This window comes from Mauremys reevesii, linkage group 1, assembly GCF_016161935.1.
Source record: "Mauremys reevesii isolate NIE-2019 linkage group 1, ASM1616193v1, whole genome shotgun sequence".
Classification (NCBI taxonomy): domain Eukaryota; kingdom Metazoa; phylum Chordata; order Testudines; family Geoemydidae; genus Mauremys; species Mauremys reevesii.
In genome coordinates, this window is record NC_052623.1 from 302,020,977 (window position 1) to 302,046,732 (window position 25,756).

At 39.7% G+C, this 25,756-nt stretch overlaps 1 protein-coding gene across 2 annotated transcripts in view; it reads right to left on the reverse strand.

Moving 5' to 3' along the window:
• The window catches only part of SLC16A7 (solute carrier family 16 member 7), a 142,966-nt gene that overhangs the window by 36,493 nt on the left and 80,717 nt on the right, over positions 1-25,756 (reverse strand). For both annotated transcript variants that reach the window (XM_039503784.1, XM_039503794.1), the window contains exon 2: positions 25,015-25,257. In XM_039503784.1, coding sequence (XP_039359718.1) covers positions 25,015-25,228 — 214 coding nt within the window. In that variant the 5' untranslated portion in view covers positions 25,229-25,257. The remainder of the gene's footprint in view (positions 1-25,014; positions 25,258-25,756) is intronic.

Sequence of the window (25,756 nt, forward strand, 5' to 3'; positions counted from 1 at the left end):
AGCTCTTAAATCCAGGACCCAATCTGGACCTGGGTTCTGGGTTACTCTAGGGAGCTCCTCTTCTATCCAAGTCCCACTCCACACTACCCTCAGAACAATCAGGCAAGCCTTTTTAACTGACCTACTGGCTTCTTATCGGTTTGTTTCACTTCCTGGCCCTTCTAAGGCCTCTGGAGGACTAGATTTTGCTGATAGCCTGGCCTGAGAGGGTTTTCCTTAAGCAGGAGTGTCAGGGCACTGATGTCTCCAGCAGGGGTCGGAAAGACCAGACAGACCCTGCCATATACATGTTCCTTATTTATATATCTTGCTCACTAATTTATTTTCATCCTTCCTTCCTTCCTTCCTTCTCGATCATGCAAACACTTAACTTGGTGCCATGGGAAGTCCCATTATCTCCATTGGCATCACATCACTTGTGTAAAGTTAGGCTTGAACATATGTGTTTGGAGGTTTGGAGCTTTAAACTCTCTCCTTCTATTTCCCATTACCCTAAGGGCTGCCTTTAATGCTTCTCTACTCAGGGTTTCCTCAGAAGGAGCAACATAGCAAAACTAATCCAATCGTCAAAGCTCAACACTGCAGTGCTTTCTTGGGTCACTGCTATGAACAGGCGCAGCAGGGGCAGAGAGGCAATGTTCCATTGCATGTGGGGATGCACTCCATACAGACCAACCCCCAACATGGAAGATTACTCTTCTGCTGCCCTTCCACGTAATGTCATCCTACAAGCCCCTCTAGAAGGTGTGGATCACATTCATTTCATTGTGCTGCTCCTATTGCTGTTGTGGAAAAGAGCTGTGTGTAGGAGCAACACAAGTGTAATTCTGATTTTAAAAATAATACATTAATTCATGGGAAAAACTGAATTCTCAAGATTGCCTGCACAATTAAACCCCTCAGTTAAAGCTGGAGACCTGTGCCAATTAATATCAAGGGCTTTCAAGTGTCCTCTTGCTCATGCCAAATATTTCAAACTGAGTAAGACATGGATGCCAGGTACCATAGACTGAGGGAGTCTGAGCCTCCCCAAGCAATCTGGCATGGTCTCGCCCACGCTCCACCCCCAGGAGTGCCTGTGAGTTCCCGCTCTTTCATGGCCCAGGCTGGTGCTGGGCTGGGGTTGGATGGCCTGCCACCAGGACTTGGGGATGCTAGGGCGGGTATCTGCCTGGTGCTTCAGTTGGGGGCACTGCGGTGGCACCGCCTGCCCGGTGCTCTGTGGTTGGGGTTGGGGGTGCTCGCACTCTGGGTTGGGGTCAGGGGCGCTGTGGACGCACTGCCTGCTCTGCACTCTGAGACTGGGGGCCCTGTGCTCTGGGGCTGGGGTGGGGCTCTAGAGGGTAGAGGGGGAGGAGCAGGGCCTTGGGCAGAAGGGGAAGGGGAAGGAGCTAGCCTCCCCCACTGCTGGTTCACCCACTGCACATGGAGTAAGAATTAAATATACCCCTGAAGTTCACTGACTACAGGGACAGAGCCCAAGAGAGGAACAACACAAGCCAGACAACTAGGTAGAAAATGTGAAAAGAGCTAAATCAAAAACACTAGAGGATTCACTGACACGAGAGTCAAGGGATCATGTGATGTGTATAATTGTGCCTCCAACCAATGCTTCATCCTGCATTTGTTGTTGCTTTCTTTCCAGTTAATCAGCTGAGATTTTAAGACTGTCTGCAGTTCCTTTTTGGAGACTGATAGCTTTGTCTATATGCGTGGGACATCTAAATATCGACATTCAAATTGGAGTGGTGAATATTTGCTCTGTTAACTTAATATACTTATCCCTAGATTATTCCCAACTCTGTTTTTGGTATTTCATCCATATTCAACATTGAAGCCCAATGTACACTTTCTGAACAACTTCACCACCAAAAGGATACGGGAATTTTTTCCATTGTTATCACGACACTGGTGTGTATGCAGAGATACTCACTAGTACCATTCATTAGGTCAACAGACTGGGAACAAATGCAAGTCAGTTCTGGATATCATACACTGGTTATGTTCCTATATGGCCTGTAAATTATACATTTGATTTAAAAACTATAGAATCATAGGAGTGGAAGGAACGTTGAGAGGTCATCTAGTCCAGTAACCTTCACTCATGGCAGGACTAAGTATTAGACCATCCCTGACAGGTGTCTGTCTAACCTGCTCTTAAAAATCTCCATAGATGGAGATTCCACAACCTCCCTAGGCAATTTATTCCAGTGCTTAACTACCCTGACAGTTAGGAAGTTTTCCTAATGTCTAACCTAAACTGCCCTTGCTGCAAATCCTATGTTTCTTCCTCTTCTTTGTAACAACTTTTTAAGCACTTGAATACTGTTATCATGTCCTTTCTCAGTCTTCTCTTCTCCAATGTTTTCAGTCTTCCCTCATAGGTCATGTTTTCTAGACCATTAATAATTTTTGTTGCTCTTCTTTGGACTTCTTCCAATTTTTCCACATCTTTCCTGAACTGGACACGATACTCCAGCTGAGGCCTAATCAGCACAGAGCAGAGCAGAAGAATTATTTCTTGTGTCTTGCTTGCAACACTTCTGCTACTACATCCCAGAATTATGTTTGCTGGTTTTGCAAGAGTGTTACACTGTTGACTCTATTTAGCTTGTGACTCCACCAATCCCTTTCTGCAGTACTCCTTCCCATTTTGTATGTGTGCAAGTGATTGTTCCTTCTTCAGTGGAGTACTTTGTATTTGTCCTCATTGAATTTCATCCTGTTTACTTTAGATCATTTATCTAGTTTGTCCAAGTCATTTTAATAACAAATAAACATCTATTAATATTATTATAAAATAAACATCTATGGATATTATTTACTGAACAGTATGCTTCACTGTTCTTATCCCTTTATCATAATACAAATAGTTGTGTCTAATTGGAAAGACAATTTCCACTACAGTAACTTCTCACTTAACGTTGTAGTTATGTTCCTGAAAAATGTGACTTTAAGTGAAACGATTTTAAGCAAATCCAATTTTCCCATAAGAATTAATGTAAATGAGAGGGTTAGATTCCAGGGAAATTTTTTTCACCAGACAAAAGACTATATTATATATATACACACACACACACACACACACACACACACAGTATAAGTTTTAAACAAACAATTTAATACTGGTACACAGTGATGATGATTGTGAAGCTTGGTTGAAGTGGAGGAGTCAGAGGGTGGGATATTTCCCTTACTGCTAAATGTTGAACTAGCAATTGGCTGAGCCCTCAAGGGTTAACTCTCTCACTCTGCAAGGCAGCAGGTATGGAGGGAGATATGCGCATTTCCCTTAAGTACACTGCCTTGTTAATTAGGTCAGCTTGCTGAGACTGCAGCCCTGGTGTGTCCCCCCTGCTCTATGGAAGATGGGGTAAGCGGGGTGCAGGAGCAAGGGGACACCCTGACATTAGCCCTCCTCTTCCTTCCCTCCCTCCCCCGGCACAGCAAGCAGGAGTCTCGGGGAGCAGCTCCAAGGCAGAGGGCAGGAGCAGCACATGGCAGTGGGGGGAAGGACACAGCTGAACTGCAGGCAGCTGCTGCACAGGGAACTTAGGGGAGCGGGGAGTTGCTAGGGGGAGCTGATAGGGGGCTGCCAGTCCACACTGGTTCCAAGCCTCCACCAGCTAGCTGCAAGGGGCTGCTCTTCCTGCAAGCCGTAGACAAAGCAGGCGGCTGCCAAACAATGTTAGAAGGGAGCAGTACACAACTTTAAATGAGCATGTTCCCTAACTGATCAGCAACGTAACAACGAAACGACGTTAACCAGGATGACTTTAAGTGAGGAGTTACTGTACTTGAATAAACCATTAAATAGCACTGCTGTCAGGATAAATCTAACTAACTAAAAACTAATCAATGTCAAACAGCCTCAATACTGGCAGCTAAAGTGTGAAGTGAGTCAGGGAACAATGGTAATGAAAAACTGTTAATCTGTGAGGACCTCTGTCTGTACAATGAAGATGGCACCCTTTAAATTGCATAAAAACAAGATGCATGTTAAAATAAATGTTGGCTATAAGATTAATTGACTAACACTGCTATGTTTAGTATTTAGAGATGGGTGCTGAAATACTGTAACTGTTAGCAGTGAATCACAGATTTGCCTCATTATTACAGAAAAGGTGCATAAAACTGTACATATGGTGATACAATGCCTAAATCTAAATAGCACACTTGGCAATTACAGTGTGAGCTTTTTAGAAGTTGTAGATGGTGCGAAATACTCTAACTAGCAAATGATCTTCTGGTGTGTCTCCTTTCAAACCTTCTAATATGAATGTAACTGGTTCATAGTAGATTACAAGATGTTCCCAACTAGATTATTTTAGTTTTTACTTGTCTGAGGATAGAATTATTGGACTACTAGAATGCAAAATTGATGCCTACATTTGTATACTTCTATTTGTGAAGTTAAAAAAACAATGATTTAGAAAAAGAAGAAGAAAACTATCAGTAAGATCAAAATAAAGGGTCAGTGCCAGCTCCACTGAACTCAACAGAGCTATACCAATTTGCAAAAGCTGAGCATCTGGCCTATAGTCTTTGTACATACACACACTAGTTTACAAATGCCAGGACACTCTCAGCAGTGCAAACAGAGTAGACTATATGTGTTTGTTTCCACCCCCATGATTTTAAGCATGGAAATTCAGGCTAGTATATCAATGTGATTATGCCAGCATGATAGCTTGTGTTGTTCCTTGTGAACACTTAATAAATGGGCAGGCTGACAAGACCATAAAACCACAAATAAGTTCTGCTATCAAACAACCCTAAGAATCTTTGTTTTTTCAGGCAAGTTAAAAATGAGACCTATGGGGATTGACAGGGTCCCTTTAATAATAGGATGACATCTAAAGGTTACACTGTTTATTTTTCTTTATGGATCAAAAAGACTTGAAGCAATATAACTGTTAAATACTTAAAAACACAGGAGATTTAAGATTGAAAGGAGCCAGAAGCCCTATACCGGTTCATCCTCCTGAGTTGGCAGTAGTAATAACAACACTTAACACTTATGTGGTGCATTGAATCTTAACATGCTTGAAATATATTTATTACACCTAGAACAGCTTCCCTCTTTCTGTTATCCAAGTGGTCTCACTGTCCTCCTTGAATTCCTTTTCAAAACTTATTTATTTCATATAACTCTGCACCACTAACCTCTACTCCAGGTCAGAGCTGAGCAAAACATGAGGAGGTTCCATTTTGCAGGATTCAGAATGGAATACTTCCCCATTCTTTCATGAAAATTTCAAGAGTATTTTACACTGAATTTTTTTATCAAAATCATTTAAAACAATCATTCACCACAAGTCACACTTTCTTACTGAACTAGGTTTTGGGAAAACAGAAACTTAGTTCTGCTCTCTTGCTCCTCTTATTGTCTTCCTGCTCTTCTCTCCCCTTTTCTGTTCTCTCTCTATCTATATGCTGCAGTAATAAGAGATGTGATCAAATATTCTGTGGAGGCCTGATGATAATATTCCCTCCAGGAAAGGGCAATATTAGTGAGGACAGACAGACAGACACAGAAGCCTAGCACATTATTAGGTGCATAGTATCTTTCAATATTTTCCATATTCCATTTCCTTCCATATGTAAATCTGTGCAAAATATCTGACATGAAATATTAAAAAGTAAATATGTGCAGTTTGTTATGATCTTGGTTATCCTTCTAAACTTTAATCTGCCTTTAATCAAGGAAGACTCAATAAGAAAGTGTGCATATTGGTGAACCCACTACTGCCGACTCTTGCAGTTTTACTGAAAGTCTCACATTATCTGGTGTTTACATGAGGATCTCAGCTTTCATTTAAAAAAAAACAAGTAAGTATCTAACAATCATGGTTGTGGAGAAAAACTTGAAAACATGTACCTGGGTGTACCCCAAAAGGTTTAAAATAACCTCCATTCTTTATTTATTATTATTATTATTTATTAATTTCATTATATTAAAGGCAGTCTATGATTTCTGGGGGCCTGACTCATGATTTTTTAATGCTAAGGACTGGCAGTACTTTGAATGTCATTGCTCCTATCTAACTATATGACTAGTCACACAACACTGGTTATACACCCACATAGAGCTGATTGAATAATTTATTTTTGGTTCAGTGGCTTAAAAAATGTCAGTACACTTCAAACTGAAACTGAATTATTTTGTTTGTCATCAGTGAAACAAACACAACAACAAATGTGTTTGAATCAAACAAAACATTTCAAATGTTGATTTGAAATGACATTTTGAAACAACAAAATTCAACAACAGTTAAAATCTGAAGCTGAAGACCTGAAGAAGAGTTCTTTGTAAGCTTAAAAACTTGTCTCTCAGACCAGCAGAAGTTGGTCCAATAAAAGATGTCACCTCACCCACCTTATCTCTCTTGTAATTCAAATCAACATTTTGTTTTGAAAAATGTTGATTTTAAACATTTTATTTTTAAAATTTAATTTAAAAATGATGAAATTATTTGTTTTGAAAAAGTCAAAATAAAACAGAAAATTTTGAACATTTAGACATTTCCAATTTTTTTTAATTCAGCTGGAAACTATTTGCCAAATATTGCCTGAATTTTCAGTCCCTCAATAAATGAATTTTTGGTGAATTTACTATCAGTGGAAAAATTTCACTACTCCCAAAGTCCTGTTGCAGCATGCACTAGGCCAGGGGTTGGCAACCTTTGGCACGCGCCTCACCAGAGTAAGCACCCTGGCGGGGTGGGACAGTTTGTTTACCTGCCGTGTCCGCAGGTTTGGGTGATTGCAGCTCCCACTGGCCGTGGCTCGCAGTCCCAGACAAATGGGGGCTGCGGGAAGCGGCACGGGCTGAGGTATGTGCTGGCCACCACTTCCCACCGCCCCCATTGGCCTGGGACAGTGAACCATGGCCAGTGGAAGCCGCGATCGCCCAAACCTGTGGACGCGGCAGGTAAACAAACTGGCCTGGCCCTCCAGGGTGCTTAACCTGGTGAACCATGTGCCAAAGGTTGCCGACCCTTGCACTAGTCTTAATGTTAAACCAGGGCTGGATTCTCAGTGGGTGAGGTCTTTTAGATTGTTCTAAAGTCCTATCCAATTGATAGAACAATTTTTATAGTGAGGATGCTGAGTGCCATTGAACCAAACTGTAAACCCTGTATATGATGGAAACCACTTCAAGCCAAGGGGTGCAGCTAAACCCCCAGCACCGCTAATTCCAGCATGTATGGGCCTAACCATGTATGTGGAGAGGATGTTTCCAGGAGGCCATTACATTGTGTTTCCATGAAAATGCAACTTTGCCTTTGGAATTTTTAAGTCAGCATTTTGTCGGTTATGCACATTTCCTAGATTTCGGCAAAAATGTCAGTGGAGCTTTTCATGATGTGATTTCCAGCTTCGAGCTGGATTTGTTGGGGGTTGTCACGTGGCTGAACTCACATAGTGTTTCTTATCTGGATTAGCTGAATTTATTCATTGCCCATGTGCTGCAGAGCCAACAGAAGCCATTTTGACTTTTTTTTCTGTGAGGAAAATGTGTTGTCCTTGATAAAAAAAATATTACCATAAAGTGGCCAAATAGGGAGGGTTAGAGTTATGAAAAGTGAAGAGGAAAAGCCTGAAACTGATGCACTTGAAGAGGAAGAGACAGTGAAGGTGACAGGGCAAGAGAGACAGCCAAAAAATGGTATGTTTAGCACCTGAGTTTTGCATGGACTAGAAGGGCAGTGATAATCTGTGGTGTGTTTTCCCCCCAAATAGCAATGGAGCATACAGAACCATACTCAGGCTCTTCTGAATATTAACAAAAATATATAGATGAAATTTGCTCATGTGAGTAGGGAAACAAGTTAACTTTGCTGGAAAGAATTATTGACCAACAGGGGTCCTGGAACAATTTTTATAGTGGGGATGCTGAGAGCCATTGAACCAAACTGTAAACCCTCTATATAATGGAAACAACTTCAAGCCAGGGAGTGCTGCAGCACCCCCCACACCCCTAGTTCCAACACCTATGGTGACCAAGTGCCATCTTACTGCGGTTAGTGGCAGAATTTATTTGGCCTTTGAAACATATTTTCTTAACTGGCATCAAGAAATAACACACCACTGGCAGAAACCTTATTCTCCTTGAGCTAATGTAAAGTAGCTTACTTCTAATGATTGCAATGCATCACAAGTTCAAAATAAATTAATGGACATTAAACCACAGGCTTCTCATGATTTATATTACAAACGCTGCCTAGACATCATACATTACCAAAACCACCTTTCATTGGAGGAATTATGTTGATATTCTTCAGCCAGAACACATTAAAATGATCCAGTGAAATATACCAGCTTCTGCAAGAATTTAGAATGTGTGCTTGTAATGAGAACATTATTTAGGTTTACTAGCAAATGAATGATTTTCTTCCTTTAGGAAGAACTATGATTCTCTAGTATGAATTAATATGTCTCAATGAGGAATGACTAGACAGTAACCTGGCTGATCTAACTGATGTATGTACCTGAACAGTTTGCCACTTAAATTTTTATAGCATGTAGCTGCAGGTTTGTATTTTGCCATTTTCCTTTAATCCTCGATAAACTCTGCTTTCTCAGTGGTCACAGGGCCTGAATCTCCACTGTCTTGCACTTGAGTCATTATTTACAGCTGTGAAAAGTGAATGTACAAAGTTACTAATCAGAATGGCAGTGATGTACATCTTTGCGTACACTTTGTACTTGTGTAAATGATGATGCAAGATGCAAACCTGGAGAATCTAGCCCACACATTGTGGATTTACTTATTTAGTGGGACAAAGTACTCTCCTGTATAGTTAATTAGCAGGCAAAAGTTTTGTGGCATTCAGACTGAGTTTCAAGGAACAAGACAGAAAGCCATGATTTCAGAACACTATTTCAGAACTCTTTTAAAAGAATTGTGTTTAATGACTACTGTTCTGCTGGTGCCTAAACTCCTCTGCACAGTGGTCACAGCTGCCATAAAGGCTACTGAAACCTTGACTCTTTATTAGCGTCTAAGAAATGGCTCTGCTGTAACTTTGCAGCCCTACAGGGTAAAAATTTTAATTTCTCTGTCCCTTGAACAGCCAACTTACTCAGAAAAACTGAGGAAAACAGAGGAAACTGTTTTGCCATCTAACTATTGTGAATTATATGGCCCCCATCACTGTATTATTTGAGTATTTAGCAATATTTAAATATATGTATTAGAGGTGAGTGAATTTTGGATTTTTTGTCCTGCAGGAATTCTGACATTTCAAAATTTGTTTTCATCCTAAATTAGATGAAAAGTTGAAATTTCAAAATTATTGATGGAATGAAATTTAAAAAAAAAAATTTTGTTTTAACATGTTGATTTGAAATGAAACATTCTGACATTTCCAAAATCAATGTTTCATTTTGGTTTGTTGAAATTATTTGAAATGTTTTGTTTCAATTTCCATTTCCATATTGTCTTATGGTAGTTGTAGTTCGGAAGCCTGATGCTCGCAGTTTCTCTAAAGAGGCTCCCTAGCAGGACTACAGCAGTCATAAAGCAACCAGACTCATATGACCCCCATGATACACAACACATCTCAGTCAAAGGGAAATCCCTTCGTTGTATTATAGGAGTCCTCCAAGGAGCCCAGTCCATAGGAGAGAATTGGGTTTTGAACTACAACTCCTACAAGGCAATGAATGCCTGATAGGGAAATGCAATTTAATGTTGAAACAACTCATGATGAAGCATTTCATGTCATGTCAACAAACTAAAATGTTTTCATTTGGGGTTGAACAACCTGAAATGAAATGTTTTATTTGGATTTACCTGACAGAAAACCAATATTTTTAGCAAAATCAATTTTTTTTTAAATTTGTGGAAACTGAATTTTTTGTTGAAAAATCACTGTGTCAGAAAATTCTTTACCAGTTCTAGTATTTATTCTTACAACCCCGGCAAAGTTTTACCCTGTTTTACACAGGACACAGAGAGTGATGTGCCTAAAGCTATATGCCCACCTCCACATTTATCTCTATTCTGGAATCAGCACTCTCCCTGATTCGTGAGAGGAGAAGCTGGGTCCTATAAAGTAGTGAACACAGTTTTGGTGTTTTTGATGAGGAGATAGTTGATATTCCTTGGCTGGTGAAAATTCATTAAAATCAATGGAGTTATACCAATGTACAACTTAACAGCTTCTAAATAAGATGTGAACCAAATTCTGTGTTCAGACACATGCACAAGTCCCACTGACTTCACAAAGAGTTTATAATGGCTCAAGTGATGGATAAAAATGCTAATTAGGGCTGATCAAAAATTCAAAACTCTTTCACCACATTTTTTTTTTTTGCTGGAAGTGTCTGCTTTCCTTGAAAAAAATTATTTTGTTTTCATTGGAGAACCCAACAATTTTCTGCTGGACACTGAATGTTTCTGGATTTGTCTTGATTTTATAGGGACAGTCCCAATTTTGGGGTCTTTTTCCTTATATAAGCTCCTATTATCACCCACCCCATCCTGATTTTTCACATTTGCTGTCTAAATGCTCCTCTGAAAAATTCTATAACAAAACATGTTTTCATCAAAAATTTTGCAGAAGCCCTTTACCCCCACCTGCTCTAATATTGTTTTGCCTTTTTCTTTGAGTCATGTACTTTTAGATCACTACTAGCCTTGGTTTATCACACCAGATTACTGTCCCAGCTCAGCACATGACTAGAATAATTCACTACAGTCAAGAGGCCTGATTCTCCTCTAACTTGCACCACTTTTGCACAGTGTGGCTCCAGGGAGTCAATAGAGTTACTTTTGTCTCTACACCTATGTAAGGAAGAAGAGAATCGGACTCACATTTCTTAAAGCTGAGCTGTAGAGTGTCCTCCAATTCCAATTGTATATCTCCAGGGCACTTTTTTAAAGACCTCAGACTCAAAGGTTAGAAGTAACATGGACTCCTGGCAATAGTTAATCAGATAAGCATTTCTTTATTGAACTATAATGTTAAGAAGTAAGTTTGCAATAAATTCTATAGAGGGAGACTTTTATATTTAACTAAAGATCCTTAAATACTGCTCTCTCTTTTTTTAAGTAACAGTTCTGAAGTTTCCTGGTTTTTATTAAGAAGGTGGGTGTGACCCTAAGGGCACCACAATGCCAGCTGGCACGCTGTTGTCATGATATAGACCCAAAAGATGGGATGTAATAGATCATTGGAAAACTAATAACTCACTGATTATTAATATTCTTGCATGATGTATGTGTGATAAACCCACAAAGCACTTTTTAGATATGCACTGCAAATATGTTCTTAAAATGTATTTCATAAGCAGTGCCTAAGCCACACCTCTTCCAGACAAAGGAATGTGGTTTCATCTGCTTGAATGTATCTCCTATGTAAATTAAGCAAGGGATGACCAAAGCCAAAGAAAATCATGTTTATATGCAAAGTAAATAAAGCCATCAGAAGAGCAAATGGGGAAAAATGACTTCTTAATAATCTTGACAGACGACAGAACCTGCAGCTCTAGGTAACCTTCCTGTCTCCTGAAGCAAGGTCATAGACCTTTGGGAAATATAAGCAAGGACAGAAACCATTCTAGCATCCATCACTCAAAGGATTAAAGGGGCCAGAATTCTTGAAATCAGAGAATGGTGGGCCTTTCATGCAAGGGGGCTGAAGTCTCTGGAAACTGGATATATATGAGAAACCTGCTTAGACAAAGATTGTAACTTTTGAAAATTGTTTTCGTGTCAGAAGCATACTTCTATTTTTGTTTATTTATAACCCTTTCTATCTTTATTCCTTATGCTTGGTATCACTTAAACCTATGACTTTTTGTTTAGTAAACTTGTTTTACTTTTACTATAAACTAATTCAGTGTTTTGATTAAAATAGAGTGTTTGTTAACCTCACTCAAGGTAATGAGCTGCTGGGTCCTGTTCCTTTAAGGGAGCAGTGAACTTAATAACTTCTGTAAGTGTTCAGCAAGAGGGCTGGACACTACAGCACAGATGGTTTGGGGGAAATTCAGGACTTGGAGGGTGTTGGGGTCACTTTGAAAAAAGGACCAGGGCTGTGGAAGCCAGGGTGTGACCTGCATGCTTGTATATGGTCTATTGGTATCAGAATTGTGAGCCGCAGCTAGGGTGCCCAGATAGCAAGTGTGAAAAATTGGGAAACTTTTTTTTCAGGGTGGGAGAAGTATAGTTGCGTATATAAGACAAAATTCCTCATATCAGGATGTTGGGTCATGCTAGCCGCAGCAGCAGCATAGCCTTTAAGGCACCCAGAGTTGCAGGGCAGGCGGTGACATAGTGCCTTATTGGCCGAGGCTGAACTCCAATGCATGCAGAGCAGGATTTTTCTCTTCCTTCTAAATCATAATGATAAAATGTGTTGTTTTATAACACAGTGCTGAAAGAAAAAGGCAATGGCGAGCAATCCCATTAGATAATGTAAAGATTTAAAATTGTAAAGTATGTTTTACGTGGAAAAGATCATTTCCTTTCAAGACTTAAGACCCACATAAATGGGAGCAAAATAAGAAGCAGAGATAAGTTTAGCAGCAATAGGTTTCATACTGAAAAGCTTAGGCAAGTGGTTATCTAAAGAAGAAGTTCAATCTTTGCTCAAATACTGTACATCTTAGCGGTTAATTCTCTCTATTTTATTTATTTATATTTTGCTTTGGAGAGAGGTGATTAATACTTTATATATAATTTCATGTTACTTCATTAAACAAGTGGGAGTAAGTAACAATTAAGGATTGGATTTCAAGAGTGCCTAAGGGAAGTAGGCCACTGAAGCTAAACTGGTTTAAGACCCTGATCCTGAAGACACTAAGGGCTGGTCTACACTACACAGTTAGATCAACATAAAGCAGCTTTATGTCAGTGTCAGTGTCTACACTACAGCCTTCCTCCGGGAGATGTCAGTGCCCTACTACCCCATCATAATAAATCCAGCTCCATGAGAGGCATAAGGCTTATGTCGGTGTAGTTAGGCCGACACAGTGTCTGTGTAGACACTGCATCCCTTACATCAGCTGTTGGCTGTCTTGTCAATGTCATGGCTCCTGCAGTGAAATTGACAAGAAAGCTGGGAAGCTGGACCCCGCTCCCAGCTGTGAGCCAGGGGAGAATGGACTCTGCTCCCAGCTAGAAGCCAGGGCAAGAAGCCCAGGCAGCCAATGATCCCAGCTGGGAGCCAGGATGAAAAACGCGGGTGGCCAGACCCTGCTCTCAGCTGGGAGCCTGCGTTAGACTCCACTCCCTTGGGGCAAGAAGCCCAGAGCAGCTTCCCCTGCTCCCCAAGGGGAATGGGAAATGGATTGTGCTGCTGTAAACTTATAGGCGCAGACATAGTCTGTATCAAAGCAATTTAAGGCACCAATTTTAATCATGATTTAAATCAGCAAGCAGGAAACCTTGATTTAAATTATCAATTTTAATTGTGTTTTGCATTTGTACTTTTTATTTTCTAAAGAAAGATTGTTTCTTTACCTGGTAACCATTAAAACATATTGATTTGCAATTAAATATAGCCTTTAAACTAAATTAGGTGCTTCTTTTTGTTAAAGAAGGAGAATATTGTATATTCACATATGTTTATCTGTGGAATTGTATAGCTTAACTTACATTTATTCAGGTTCTTAATGTTTACATTCTTTATTATGCAGAAAATGGTGAACAATATATCTCTTATTTACTAGATGATGACTAATCTTTTATTTATAATTTGTGTAAAGCTCTATTTTGATGGAAATTAAAATATAATTTAAAAATATTAAAATGACTGCCTCACACCTTAAGTGGGGACGGGCCATTGTCCGGCTTGCTTGGGGAAAGGGGTATAGTGCTTTACAGTTGGGGGGTAAGAGAGAGACACAGAAGCTGCTTCAAACATATAGATTGTCAGTGTTGCGACGATAACATCTCCCAGGGACTGGAAGGACTGTGGAGTTGATAAAGGGTGAGCCCAGCAGGAGAAGCCCCCATTTCCCCAGACCACATGGAGCAGCACCCACCCTCTCTGACCTGGGAAGTGGCAAAATGTCAGGTTAGTCAGGACCTGCTGTGAGCATTTTACAAACCGCTCCTTTCTTGGGTTGCTGGGAAGGAATTTTTCCCTCACTACCAGATTGACCAAGATGGAGTCGGGGGGGAGCGAGAGGGGCAGTTTCATCTTCCTCACGGCAGGTTCAAGGGGGCTTCCTTATGGTGAGTGTTCATTATGTAAATATGGGATTGATGTCCAATGCAGGTACTCCATAGGGAAGACATACAGTGATCAGATAAATAGCTTGGTAAAGCAGGGCCACCCAGAGGAGGGGGGGGGGCAAGTGGGGCAATTTGCCCCAGGCCCCGCAGGGGCCCCCATGAGATTTTTTCAGGGGCCCTGGAGCAGGGTCCTTCATTTGCTCTGGGGGCCCCGGAAAACTCTTGTGGGGCCCGGGCCCCCAGAGCTTCTTCCGCTCCGGGACTTCGGCGGCTGTTCGGCGGCAGGGGGCCCTTCTGCTCCGGGACCCACTGCCGAAGTGCCCCGAAGACCCATGGCAGGGGGTCCTTCCACCCTGGGACCTGCTGCCGAAGTGCCCCGAAGACCCACGGCAGAGGGTTCTTCCGCCCCGGGACCCGCCACCGAAGTGCCGGGTCTTCAGTGGCAATTCGTCAAAGAGGGGCTCCCGCCACTGAAGACCCCAGGCTCCCTGAATCCTCTGGGCAGCCCTGGACATAGTGACCAGAAACAATCAATTTCCTTCACTAACTACAGATACTACTTCCTTTGTTTAGTAAATGAGTTAATTTTAAATACACAAGTATGGTTAAACTTTTTGTCTTATATACTCAGAACATTTAAAGTAGTTTTATTTAATTGAAAATGTAAAAAAAATAGCATTGTCTGGCTATACTGAAAGGATAGGAGACAGTGGATATGGTTTAATCAGGCTGCAACTTTATTATTAGATGTCTGGGACTACCTGGTGGATAAAAGTGTACAGTGCATGTAGCTCCACGATCATTTCAATATCAACCTGGGGGCTTCCGCCAGCATCCCCTTCTTCTATTCTGATCCCCAGCCAACCCATTGCTAGGACTTTACCATCCCCACCACTCAAATGAGGGTTAAGGTGGGCTATAAAGGAAGGGAGGGTTAGCTGCCGGCCATGCCAGTCATAGGTGCCCCACCCCCATCCTGCTCTTTTAACAAACACTTCCTTTAAGTCCTTTACCACAGGGCCACCCAGAGGATTCAGAGGGCCTGGGGTCTTTCGCAGGGGGTCCCAGGGTGGAAGGACCCCCCCACCGCGGGTCTTCGGGGCACTTCAGTGGCGGGTCCCAGAACAGAAGGACCCCCTGCTGCCGAATTGCCACTGAAGACCTGGAGGAGAGGAAGCTCCAGGGGCCCGGGCCCTGTGAGAGTTTTCCGTGGTCCCCGGAGTGAATGAAGGACCCCGCTCCAGGGGCCCCGAAAAAATCTCATGGGGGCCCCTGCGGGGCCCGGAGCCTGGGGTAAATTGTCCCACTTGTCCCCCCTCTGGGCAGCCCTGACTATGTCCTTCAAGATTTCAGAACTAGAGGACCTCATCTTCTCACATCTAGTTTTTATTCATAGATTCTTGTTTTTTTTCCAGTTCCCAATTGGTTTCTTATAATTCAGTTAACTAGACATTGAACTAAACTACACTGTTAAGATGAAATGAAGAAAATATTCTCTTTATAACTCAGAAGAGGCTATTGCTGTCTAAAGCTGGTTTAGCACTTTAACAAGCTCTGGTTCCAGGCACAGCTGGTGACTTCCACCAGTTCAGTGGTTTGACCTTAAACTTGGTTGTTGCAGCTATAGCAGTGTTGTTGTAGCTGTGTTGGTCCCAGGATATTAGAGAGACAGGGTCAGTGAGGTAATATCTTTTACTGGATCAACTTCCATTGGTGAAAGAGACAAACTCTTCTTTAGCTCTAGGACAGGGAAAACTTGGTGGCAAACATGTACAACTTAAAATATTTTTTTATTTAATTTAAATTATTTTAATATATTATAAGAAGTTTAGGCCTTAGCATGGGTTGTGAATTTCAAAATTAACTTTAAATAGTTTTTTTTAAAAAAACTAAACCCATATTTAATTTAAATATAAAAATCCAATTTCAACAAACAAAAACATCTAATTTATTTTTTTCAATTTGATTTTTATTCACCCAGCACTAAATTAATATCCCAGAATGCATAGGTTTAAATTTGACTATCACCTGCAGATTCATCAAACATAGCACACAGCCACAGACTTCCTATCAATACAGCATTTATATCCCAGTTCTTTTCTTTTACTGCTCTTTGCTGGGCAGAGGTCCAGAAAACAAACAAGGACTTTAGTCTCACCCTAATAAAAGTGTTTGGTCTGTTCTACCTTTAAAACTGTATGCAGCTCATTCACATCTCCAGCATAGAAATTATGGTGTCTTTATTCCCTTCTAGGCTGTCTGGTTTCTGCAAAGGGATTCTCTAACATCTCCACAAATAGCATCTCTTTGTAGCAATTAGGGAATTAAATCATAGCACCTGTGAAAATCAGAAGAATTTTAATTAGATGTGTAAACATCAGTTTAGGTGCTTATCATTAGGCATTCACATTTGAAAAATGTGGCTGCAGGGATTAATTGTGTCATTTAGGCACAGACCAACTGAAGGAGTAGTTCAGAGCAAAACCACCCTGGGAAAAGTTCAGGGAGGATTCTACCTCCAGGAGACAAAATTCTTCTTTGATTTTCCCTACACCTGGGGAGGGCACACCCACAACTACACCCCTTCAAGCTTGTTCTCTCAGTTGTGCCAATCCTGCCCAGCAGGCCATTGCAAAAAGGCTGTGCCACTTTCTCCCTAATCATTTAGGGTAATGTGTGCCCCTGGGAAAACAGGGAGCAATCTCTGTGCTCCCCTGTTCTCAGAGACTATGGTGTCTGGCTCCTATGCAGACTGTGAAAGGTAAGGAAATTCATTATGCCTTCCTCTATTGTTCACATGCTTAAGGGCCAAACGCATTCTAGCATACAGGGTGGAGATAAAATCCAATTCAAATTAGTATTTCCACAGAGGTTAAAAGCTTAGTCTTATAAAAGAAGAAAATGCTCACTCAATCCATCTCTGTTTTTGGAAAGTCAAAGAAGGCATCACAAAGAATGGCACCACAACTGGTCTCACAATTGATAAAGCTGTGGCATTGACCAAGAAACATTGTGAAATGATATTCAGGATACAAAATGTAGATCAAATACCATATGGGCTTATTGTTTAGCACACCAGAAGCTCTGCCTGCTAACAATGTGTGCAGAACTTCACAGTGAGAAAAATTGGTCTTGTAGATAAAGTACTAGACCAGGGCCAGGTCTACGCTTGGAAAGCTTTACCAGCATAGCTGTTCTCATATGCTGTAACAGCAAAGTGCTCTTAGGGTAGATACAGTTTATACTACCAAAATTGCACTTGTGCTGGTATAGCTTATTCCAGCTCCCCAACCAAAATAAGCTATACCGGTAAAAGTACAGTTTTACCAGTATAACAGCCTCTATCCAAGGGGCTTTTTCCAACACATCTATGTCAGTCACAGATCACATCTCATCATACCCCCAACTGAGGTAGCTATGCTGACAAAACTTTGTGACTCAGGAGATTTGGGTTAAACCACTGTTCTACCACAGATTTCCTGTGGCACCTTGGGCACCCCATTTAATCTCTTTGTGTCTCAGTTCCCTATCTGTAAAATGGATATAATAATACTTCCTTTCTACCCCACTGTCTGTCTTGACGTACTTAGACTGTAAGGTCTTTGGGGATGGAACTGTCTTTTAGTGTACAGCACCTAGCTCAATGAGGCCCTGATATCAATTGGAGTGTCTATTGGTAGTGTAATATAAATCATCATAATAGCAGGAACTTAAAGAGAACAATTACATTGTAAATTTTGTAAAATCAATTCATTTGATTATAATCACTTCAAAGTTTTATACAGATTGCTCGCAGAAGTTATCAAGAGGGAAACTGTTGCAAGGGGTGTTAGAATTAAGCGAAGAAATGAACATTTTTGTTTGCAACAAAGTTGTTTAGTTTAATCACATTCTTTGATCTGTTGTCAAAGCTAGTATAGCTAGAAGAAATATTTCCTCCTCTGAATAAACTTAGTGAAAAGATGTAGTGAAACTGCTTCACTGGTTTTTGACATTGGGAAAAAAATAGTTTGTCAAAACTTGGGGGGGGAGAAAAACAGACTGGCCATGTTCTCTGTTACTCCTGAAATTCTGAGAGGAGAAAAAAATGCACAATTTCCTTTTAAATAAGCAGTTATAATTGATTGTTTGCCAAAGGTGAATTTAAAATTGACAGAGTATTAAACAAATGACACAAGAAGGTTTTGATTGAAAAGAGAAACCTTTTGCAGTAGATATTGCATGTGATCTCCTCACAGAGCTTGAAAACTAGTTAATTAAATTAACTGATACACTAGCCTCAGAAAGAAGGTCAACACTGTCTCATTGTTTGTATTTTGGAGTTCCCTCAGGATCAGTACCCATCTCTCGCTAATAAGTCCATGATCTATTTCTTTCCACTATCAACCATATATATTTATGAACTACAGTAGGATTCTTCTGAACAATAACAGCTATTTAATTCTGACTTGGAAATATCTCACAAATGAGTCTCCATTCAACTCTGTTCCACTGGAATACACTTCAAAAATAAACAGGGAAATATTTCTTTCTGATTCCAAAACAATGGAATAGTTATGCTTTATAATAGGTACATTGTAAAACATTAAGTTTATTATTTCATTTAGTGTGGTAATATGATTACAATAGTATACACAGCAGGACTAGATAGACTTTTCCTTCCCCATGGTACTTTCTTGAGTGTCTGCCTAAGTATCTCAGGATTCCATATGTGCTACACCATTGTTTCTTGACCTTTTGAATCCCATGACACACTTATCATAAGTATAAGCATCGTATGATCCTTGATATGATGAACTATGTGGGAACGAATCCAATATTACTAGTACACACAAAGTAAGCATGCTTTACAAGTTGAATGCACATATCAAAGGACAAAATTGGTCCCTTGATATCTATCTTAAACAAACCAAAGGTTTTAGTCCCTCAGAGACTGTACTTTATGGTGTATTCTATTTATTATTGTTTTTTCAGTGACTCGTTACTCAGAAAAACTTGGGACAGGAATAAAGAATCTTTATTTTTGGATAGAAACACTGGTAGTATTAGCGCTTCGCTGATATAAGTGCCCAGCTTAAAAAAAAATGATAAAGCAAGTAAAACTGATTAGAGATTAAAATAGTTGCCCTGCTGAATGATAAGTAAAATCATTCATGTTACATGGATGTATGTAAATGTGAGGGATTTGAATAAGTCATGCCATGTAAAGAATTTAACCTGAAAAGATATTTTATGGTATACACTATATTGTCATTTATCACAATTTTGGGGGTGTGGACAAGGTTGGGGAGATAGTTTTGTGACATTTGAATGTTTCTAAAGCAATTATGTAGAATTATGGTAAACATTATAACACAAGACAAAATCAGATGGTATTTCTCTCCATAGCAGCATATTCCTAACAGGGAAGCTCAGGTGACCCCAGGGAGAAATTATTATTATTGAATCCGAGCCCAACATGAAGACTGACAAGAAAGGAAAAATCGTAGACTGATCTCATCCACATGTTTAGAGTAGTCTGAAAACAGAAACATTAAAAAAGTCACAGGTTAAGGTCTTTTTTGCATCTTTCTTCCTGCATCCAGTTAAATAAGTGTCTTCTGTGCATTAGGTAAACTTGAGGATTTAGGAGGAGGATTGCTATGACAGTACTTAGAAAACTGCCCTACAGAATACACCCTCAATCTTATAAGCAAAGTCTTGGAAGCGGCATAGGAAGAAGAGGTTATACTAGCCTATGAAGGATTTCTCAGGCTTCTTTAACATGCAAGTCTTTTTTTAAATTAAGCTACTGTAAATTTATACTATTTTTGTTACTCTTGAAACTTCTTTTCTTGTATTTGTCTCAGTTTCTTAATGAGATTCACAATTCTCTGTTCTTGTGCCATCTCATTATGACTCCCTTTCCTTTATCTGCAGTCTCATATTAACTTGACATAGATGTTGTACATATATTTTAAACTAAATGTGAACTATTCCCTCATGCCCATGAGGCATTTGGAAAGTTGATACTTTCTGTTTTCAATGACACTTTAAATTAGGTTATTAAAATTCAACACTTTGCATATTCTGGTGGGGAATATAGGTTTGTCCCTCACAACAAGGGATATAGGTCAGGAAAGGAAAGTTTCTCAATCACCTTCTTCACATTCACTCAGATTTGTGTGCCAACCTCTGTAAAAATCAGGAAAAACCTCTTCGTACTTCAACAGAAAAATCACGGGGGCGTAGTGCTAGTGTAAAAGTTAAAAATGCAGCCATCTGTTGTTTGTGTTACATAGATTTTGCAAACTGTCATTTCCATAGAGCATGCCATTTCATCTTCACAGCAATATCACTGAAACACCCACTGAGGTAAAATTGCAAATATTTTGAACATACCATATGAAAAGTTATTTTCCCAATTAATATTTGACAAAGACACTATGAGCACTTGTCTGTAGGTTATATTTGAATTGTCATCTGAACAAACCCTTTCAGAATTTGATGATATATAAAAATAAGTAACCAAAAACATACATAACTTAAGACATGGGGAAAAGAGAGACGAGAAAAGTGAACTACTATACTTTTTGTCCACTGTCAGAGTCTATCTAGTGTGAAATAGTCACAATTATTACTTGTTTCTATAGCATCTTTCATCCAGAAGGATCACAAAGTTCTTTTTAAATGATCTATTTAGAAAAATTACTTCACTTAGAATGAAGTGAATCCTTCTCTCCTTGAACTATGGTAACTCTTCAGGGGATTCAGTCCTGCTAAATGATGATCCCTCAACTCCCTTGAAGAGAAGTTGAGACAATGGGAGTTAAGAGCACTTAGCACCACTCTGGTTTGGGCTAGGACACCATGATCTATTGCCATTCCTTTCTATCATGCTTGTGGGTCTTTAATTTTAAGTACTGCCAGTACCTGTGGGAATGGGGGTGGAAGAATATTTAATTAATAAAGATGTGATACCATTTTGTTACCCTCAATAGGGTCTGTTTTCTTGATAAAAGTTATCAAATAATGGAAGGGGAATTTGAAGTTGTACATAGAAATGGCCATAATTTTATTTATTTATTTTTCTATTACAACCATAAAATACCAAAACACTTTTCTTTGAGAGAAATGTTTCATTCTGCTGTGCTGAACCCCAAATAGTCATTATTGGGCCACCATGGAACTTATCACTGAAAAAAACAGTAGCAAAGCAGAATCTAATAGCAAAAACAAATATTATTTCCCAAGGAAAATTAACACATAGGGTCAGACATGTCTGGGGTCTATTGAGCTGTCCCATGGAACTGGCTTCATAGTTGTCACGAAGGGCCCTATCAAACTTCTGTTGCTGGCAATGAAAATCTTTCCATTGACTTTAATGGGAAGTGGATTGAACCCTAAGAAGGCAACCATTTGGAGGAAACTTTCTGTTTTACTGCAGCCACTTTTTGGCAGTTAATGCTGTGCAGAGTAAAAAGTGAATTTATGAAATAAATAGCAAAGTTTAATCTATGTATCTATAGTTATATAAATATTAAAGTAGGTAGGTAGATAGAAATAAATTGCATTATAGCCACTGACACACAAACCCCACAACATCCTGTGTCTTGGCCTCCAGTAAAATAAGTTTGGTGGTCTCAATCTCAGTCCCTTGTGATCAGGAGTCCATCACAAAACCATCACCTTTAATTTAACACAATTGACAGTTTCTGCTCAAGAGAGGCAGAAGAATGAGTTGCCATGGTGACTGAACTACTGCTCCTCTCCAGAGAGGATGATTCAGACTGCACAGGCTGAACAATATGGGGAGCTCTCACTGCCACTGGCTGCCCATTGTCCATGTACCATGATGATCACACAGAAGACATTGTTTTCAGGGTTAGCAATTTAATCAACTTGAACCAACAGAAAATAACTATCTAACTAAAAAGAAACACAATATATGTGCTCATTGTTAAAAGCACACAAGTGTGCATTATATTGGATTGAGAGGGGGAAAAGGGTTTCATATTGATTTAATTTATACTATTTGCTACCTTGGCTTAGTGCTCTCCTAATGGGGTGAACACTGTGCTTGACCTATTTGCTGGAATTCACCAGGACTCTAGGAGACCATATGGATTGCCAGATGGTCTGCTACAATGTAATGCCATTTATTCTAAGTATGAAGTAAGTGATAAACATAATTAACATTCTTTTAGCTCCTTACTGGATGCCTTTTATTAGTTTCATTTTTTTTCAAACATTGAAAGTTAAGTTAATATCTTGTTACTGAGACACAGATGCCATCTAATTACTGCAAGAGGCTGCAGCCTCTAAAGCAAAGAACCTCTGAATAGATTCTAACTTACTCAATGACCCCACTGAGATGATTAGTAGGTTGAATGCTAAGCCATAATGAGTGTCAGATCTTAAGATTTTTTTCGGGTTACCTCAATTAGCAGTATGATGAACAAAGTGTACCAGTAACATTTTAGATACACCTATTGCACTTCATAGTAAACAATGCAGCTTGTACCTCCTGCTTATTTCAGAGTACAATACATCAAATGCTAGAATGCAAACATAGCCATATCCAGAGAGGAAAAACAATAGAATGATTTCCATCTCAAATGTTTTTCTTAGGGCTTGTCTATTTCATATTCTGCCAGTAATTGTCTAAATGGCTTATTTTTTAGGAAACAGTTATACAGTAGCTGTGGCTTCAAAGAAAGTTTATGTTGGGCAGGGTTGCCCAGTGTTAGTATTGTAATACTTTACACAGTGTTCTTGTACTGATGTTATTTACATTGACTGAGGTATATGTTGATTAGTCTAGATTGAATGGGAAATTAGCAGGTTGTTGGCCACTGGATTTAAAGAAATACTAAATAAAAAAAATAGGTAATATCACAAACAAACTCTTTCTGCTTTGTGGTCTCCTAAAATGAGCTCTCCCATTGTTGAATACTATATCATTAGCATTTGTACTGCTAATAATTAAGGGCCAAACTGAGATTATATGGATGGTTGTGTAAATTAAACATTAATCCCAGGCAACAAAACACTTAGTTAAGATTGCAGGACAAATTTGCCTTTACAAAACTTTGCAGTGATCAGAGAGGCATGTTACAAACAGTAAGACAGACCCCATGCCCTGAGGAGGCCCAGCATAGAAGGGACAGCTAAGAGGAAAGGGAAGCAAAAATGGCTTTAAGACACTTTCGCGCCTCCCAGATTCTGCACAGAGCAGGGGCTAATATAGGAGCCTCCAGCACTGCCCAGAATAGGCATGGTACAAAGGATTATACTCCATCTCCTGTCCAAGCACTGCCCCTGAACATCCCAGGACGGAGGCTCTGAGATCTACATCTGTAAGGAAAAGGACTAGAAGCTTACTTTGTTAAAAATGAAAGTGTATGTCTCCGGCAATCACTTTTTAAATGTATAGGGCCTGATATTACCATACAGTATTACTATTCAGGTGTCACTTCTGAGAAATATGTGGGTGCTCTTTAATAATTATGAATACTATATCTTAATCTGCCACTGGCCTGTTTTCAGGACAAATACATTTTGACTAAGTGTTTCCCCATAGAGAACCATCTGGAACATTCCAGACACAAAGGAGGAGATGTCTTATGATAGTCTCCTATCAGCTTCCACTGTCATTAAATGACAATGCCACAATTACTGGCCCTGATAACCCTGAGCTAGTCCCCTGGACAGCCTACAACACTAGTTTGATTGCGGGGCTGGGCAAGTCTACTAACACTTAAAGAAGCCTCCAAAAGAAACAAGGCAGGGTTTTAAAACACATTCTCCAGGGTGTGGAGAGAGATACTCAGAACGACCAGCAGAGGTGTCTGAAGAAGCAAAGCTTGCCTTGGTTGCCATTATGGGATGGTAGTACTTTAGGTAAGATAGACACGTATATAAGTTTTATTTTTAGTCCTTTTTTTCCTAATACGTAATTACCTTTTCTAACCTTAAATACAGTTATTCGTTTTGTTTTCAAGAACATGGTGTCTTGGAATATTTATTCACTGGGCATTTCAGTCTCTAAGGGAGGAAACCCAGTAGGACTTGCAGGGTGATAAGCAGCTGGTATACATTGGGAGTACTCTGGATCTTGGTTTAAGACTGGAATAATCATGAGATTCCATCCGAAACAGGGAAGGGCAAGCGTTCTAACACCTCAGGGAAAGTGCCCTCAGAGAGACCACAGGGGGGACAGAGGGGCAGCTAGCCTCATAAACTTGATAATAATATTATCAGAATTTTCTAAATTTAAGTTCAGTCAACTAATATTTGGTACTGGGAACTCTTTGAGGCCCTGAGCATCATTGGCAGGTGAGAACACTCAGCACCCCACTGTAGTGCTCAGCACCTTGCAATATTGAACCCTACATTTGAACTAGATAAACCAACGTATCAGGTCGACTAAATTTTATTGCCCTCCTTTATGTGTATGTTTTTTAGTGTGAGTGAATGAGTGACTGATTTTTTTGGACGTTTTTTTGCCTACAAAGTGACAAAGTTGGAAGTCTTTTGGAAGAATCTTTTGTCCAATTACAGATCAAATATAGTAAAACAACTTTATCTTGGTTCCAGACCTAACCCTGACTGATATTATTTTTTAGATTTAAGAAAGGATCAGGGGTTGGTGAAATAATTGGGTTCATGATGGAAACATAGATGCAACCTTAACAATGGAGTAGCTACAGCTATGCCATGATAAGTCAGGGTATGGTGAGCGAGTGTGCAAGCAGGCAACAGGAATTAACTTTACATTATTTAAGACTACACAAAACCTTAAAGAGCTATATCATTTGTTAGTTTCTCAAATGCCTTACCTCCTGCATACATAACAGCCAACATAATCGATGATATCCAAGCTATTTCACTATATGATGTGTGGAAGATCTCCTGAATTTCCTTGAAGAACACTGTGATGGCTTTTGGGAATGCATAGGAAAATCCAATGGAGATAAAAGCCCCAAAGACCACAACCCAGCCCCATCCTCCATCTGGGGGTGCGTATTGTGGTGCTGTTGTTGCTGGCGGCATTGTCAGGCTTTGTCTGATTTCAAGCTAGGCTGTAAATGAAAAGTAGAAACAATGTTTCAAATAACATCCTTTTTGCTTTAGCACACTGAATTTAACAAATACATATTATTGATAATAATGATAACGGGTTATAAACCATAATCACAATAGAGAACAAACTCCCAGATTGTACCAGAAGGCTTGGGATGATATAGCATGAATACTTGCCTTTAAAACCATGTCTACCCTAAAGGGAGAGAGGGAATTAATTGGCTATAGTTATTCAGAGAATCGCATTAAGTACCTTGTTACTGTTACAGATCATTGCTCCCAATCACTGACGTTATATTTAGCAATTAATCACTTATAGAAAAGTGACATTTTGGGCCAGATTCTCAGCTGGTGGGAACTGACATAGCTCCAGTGTCTTAAAGAGTTGTCTTTTTAATTCAAACACAAGTCTCAAAATATAAAGTAAAGCTTGATTTCACCCTTATAGTAAATGATGGTTAAAAAAAATGCAATCCACTGTGACTAAATGCCATTTCA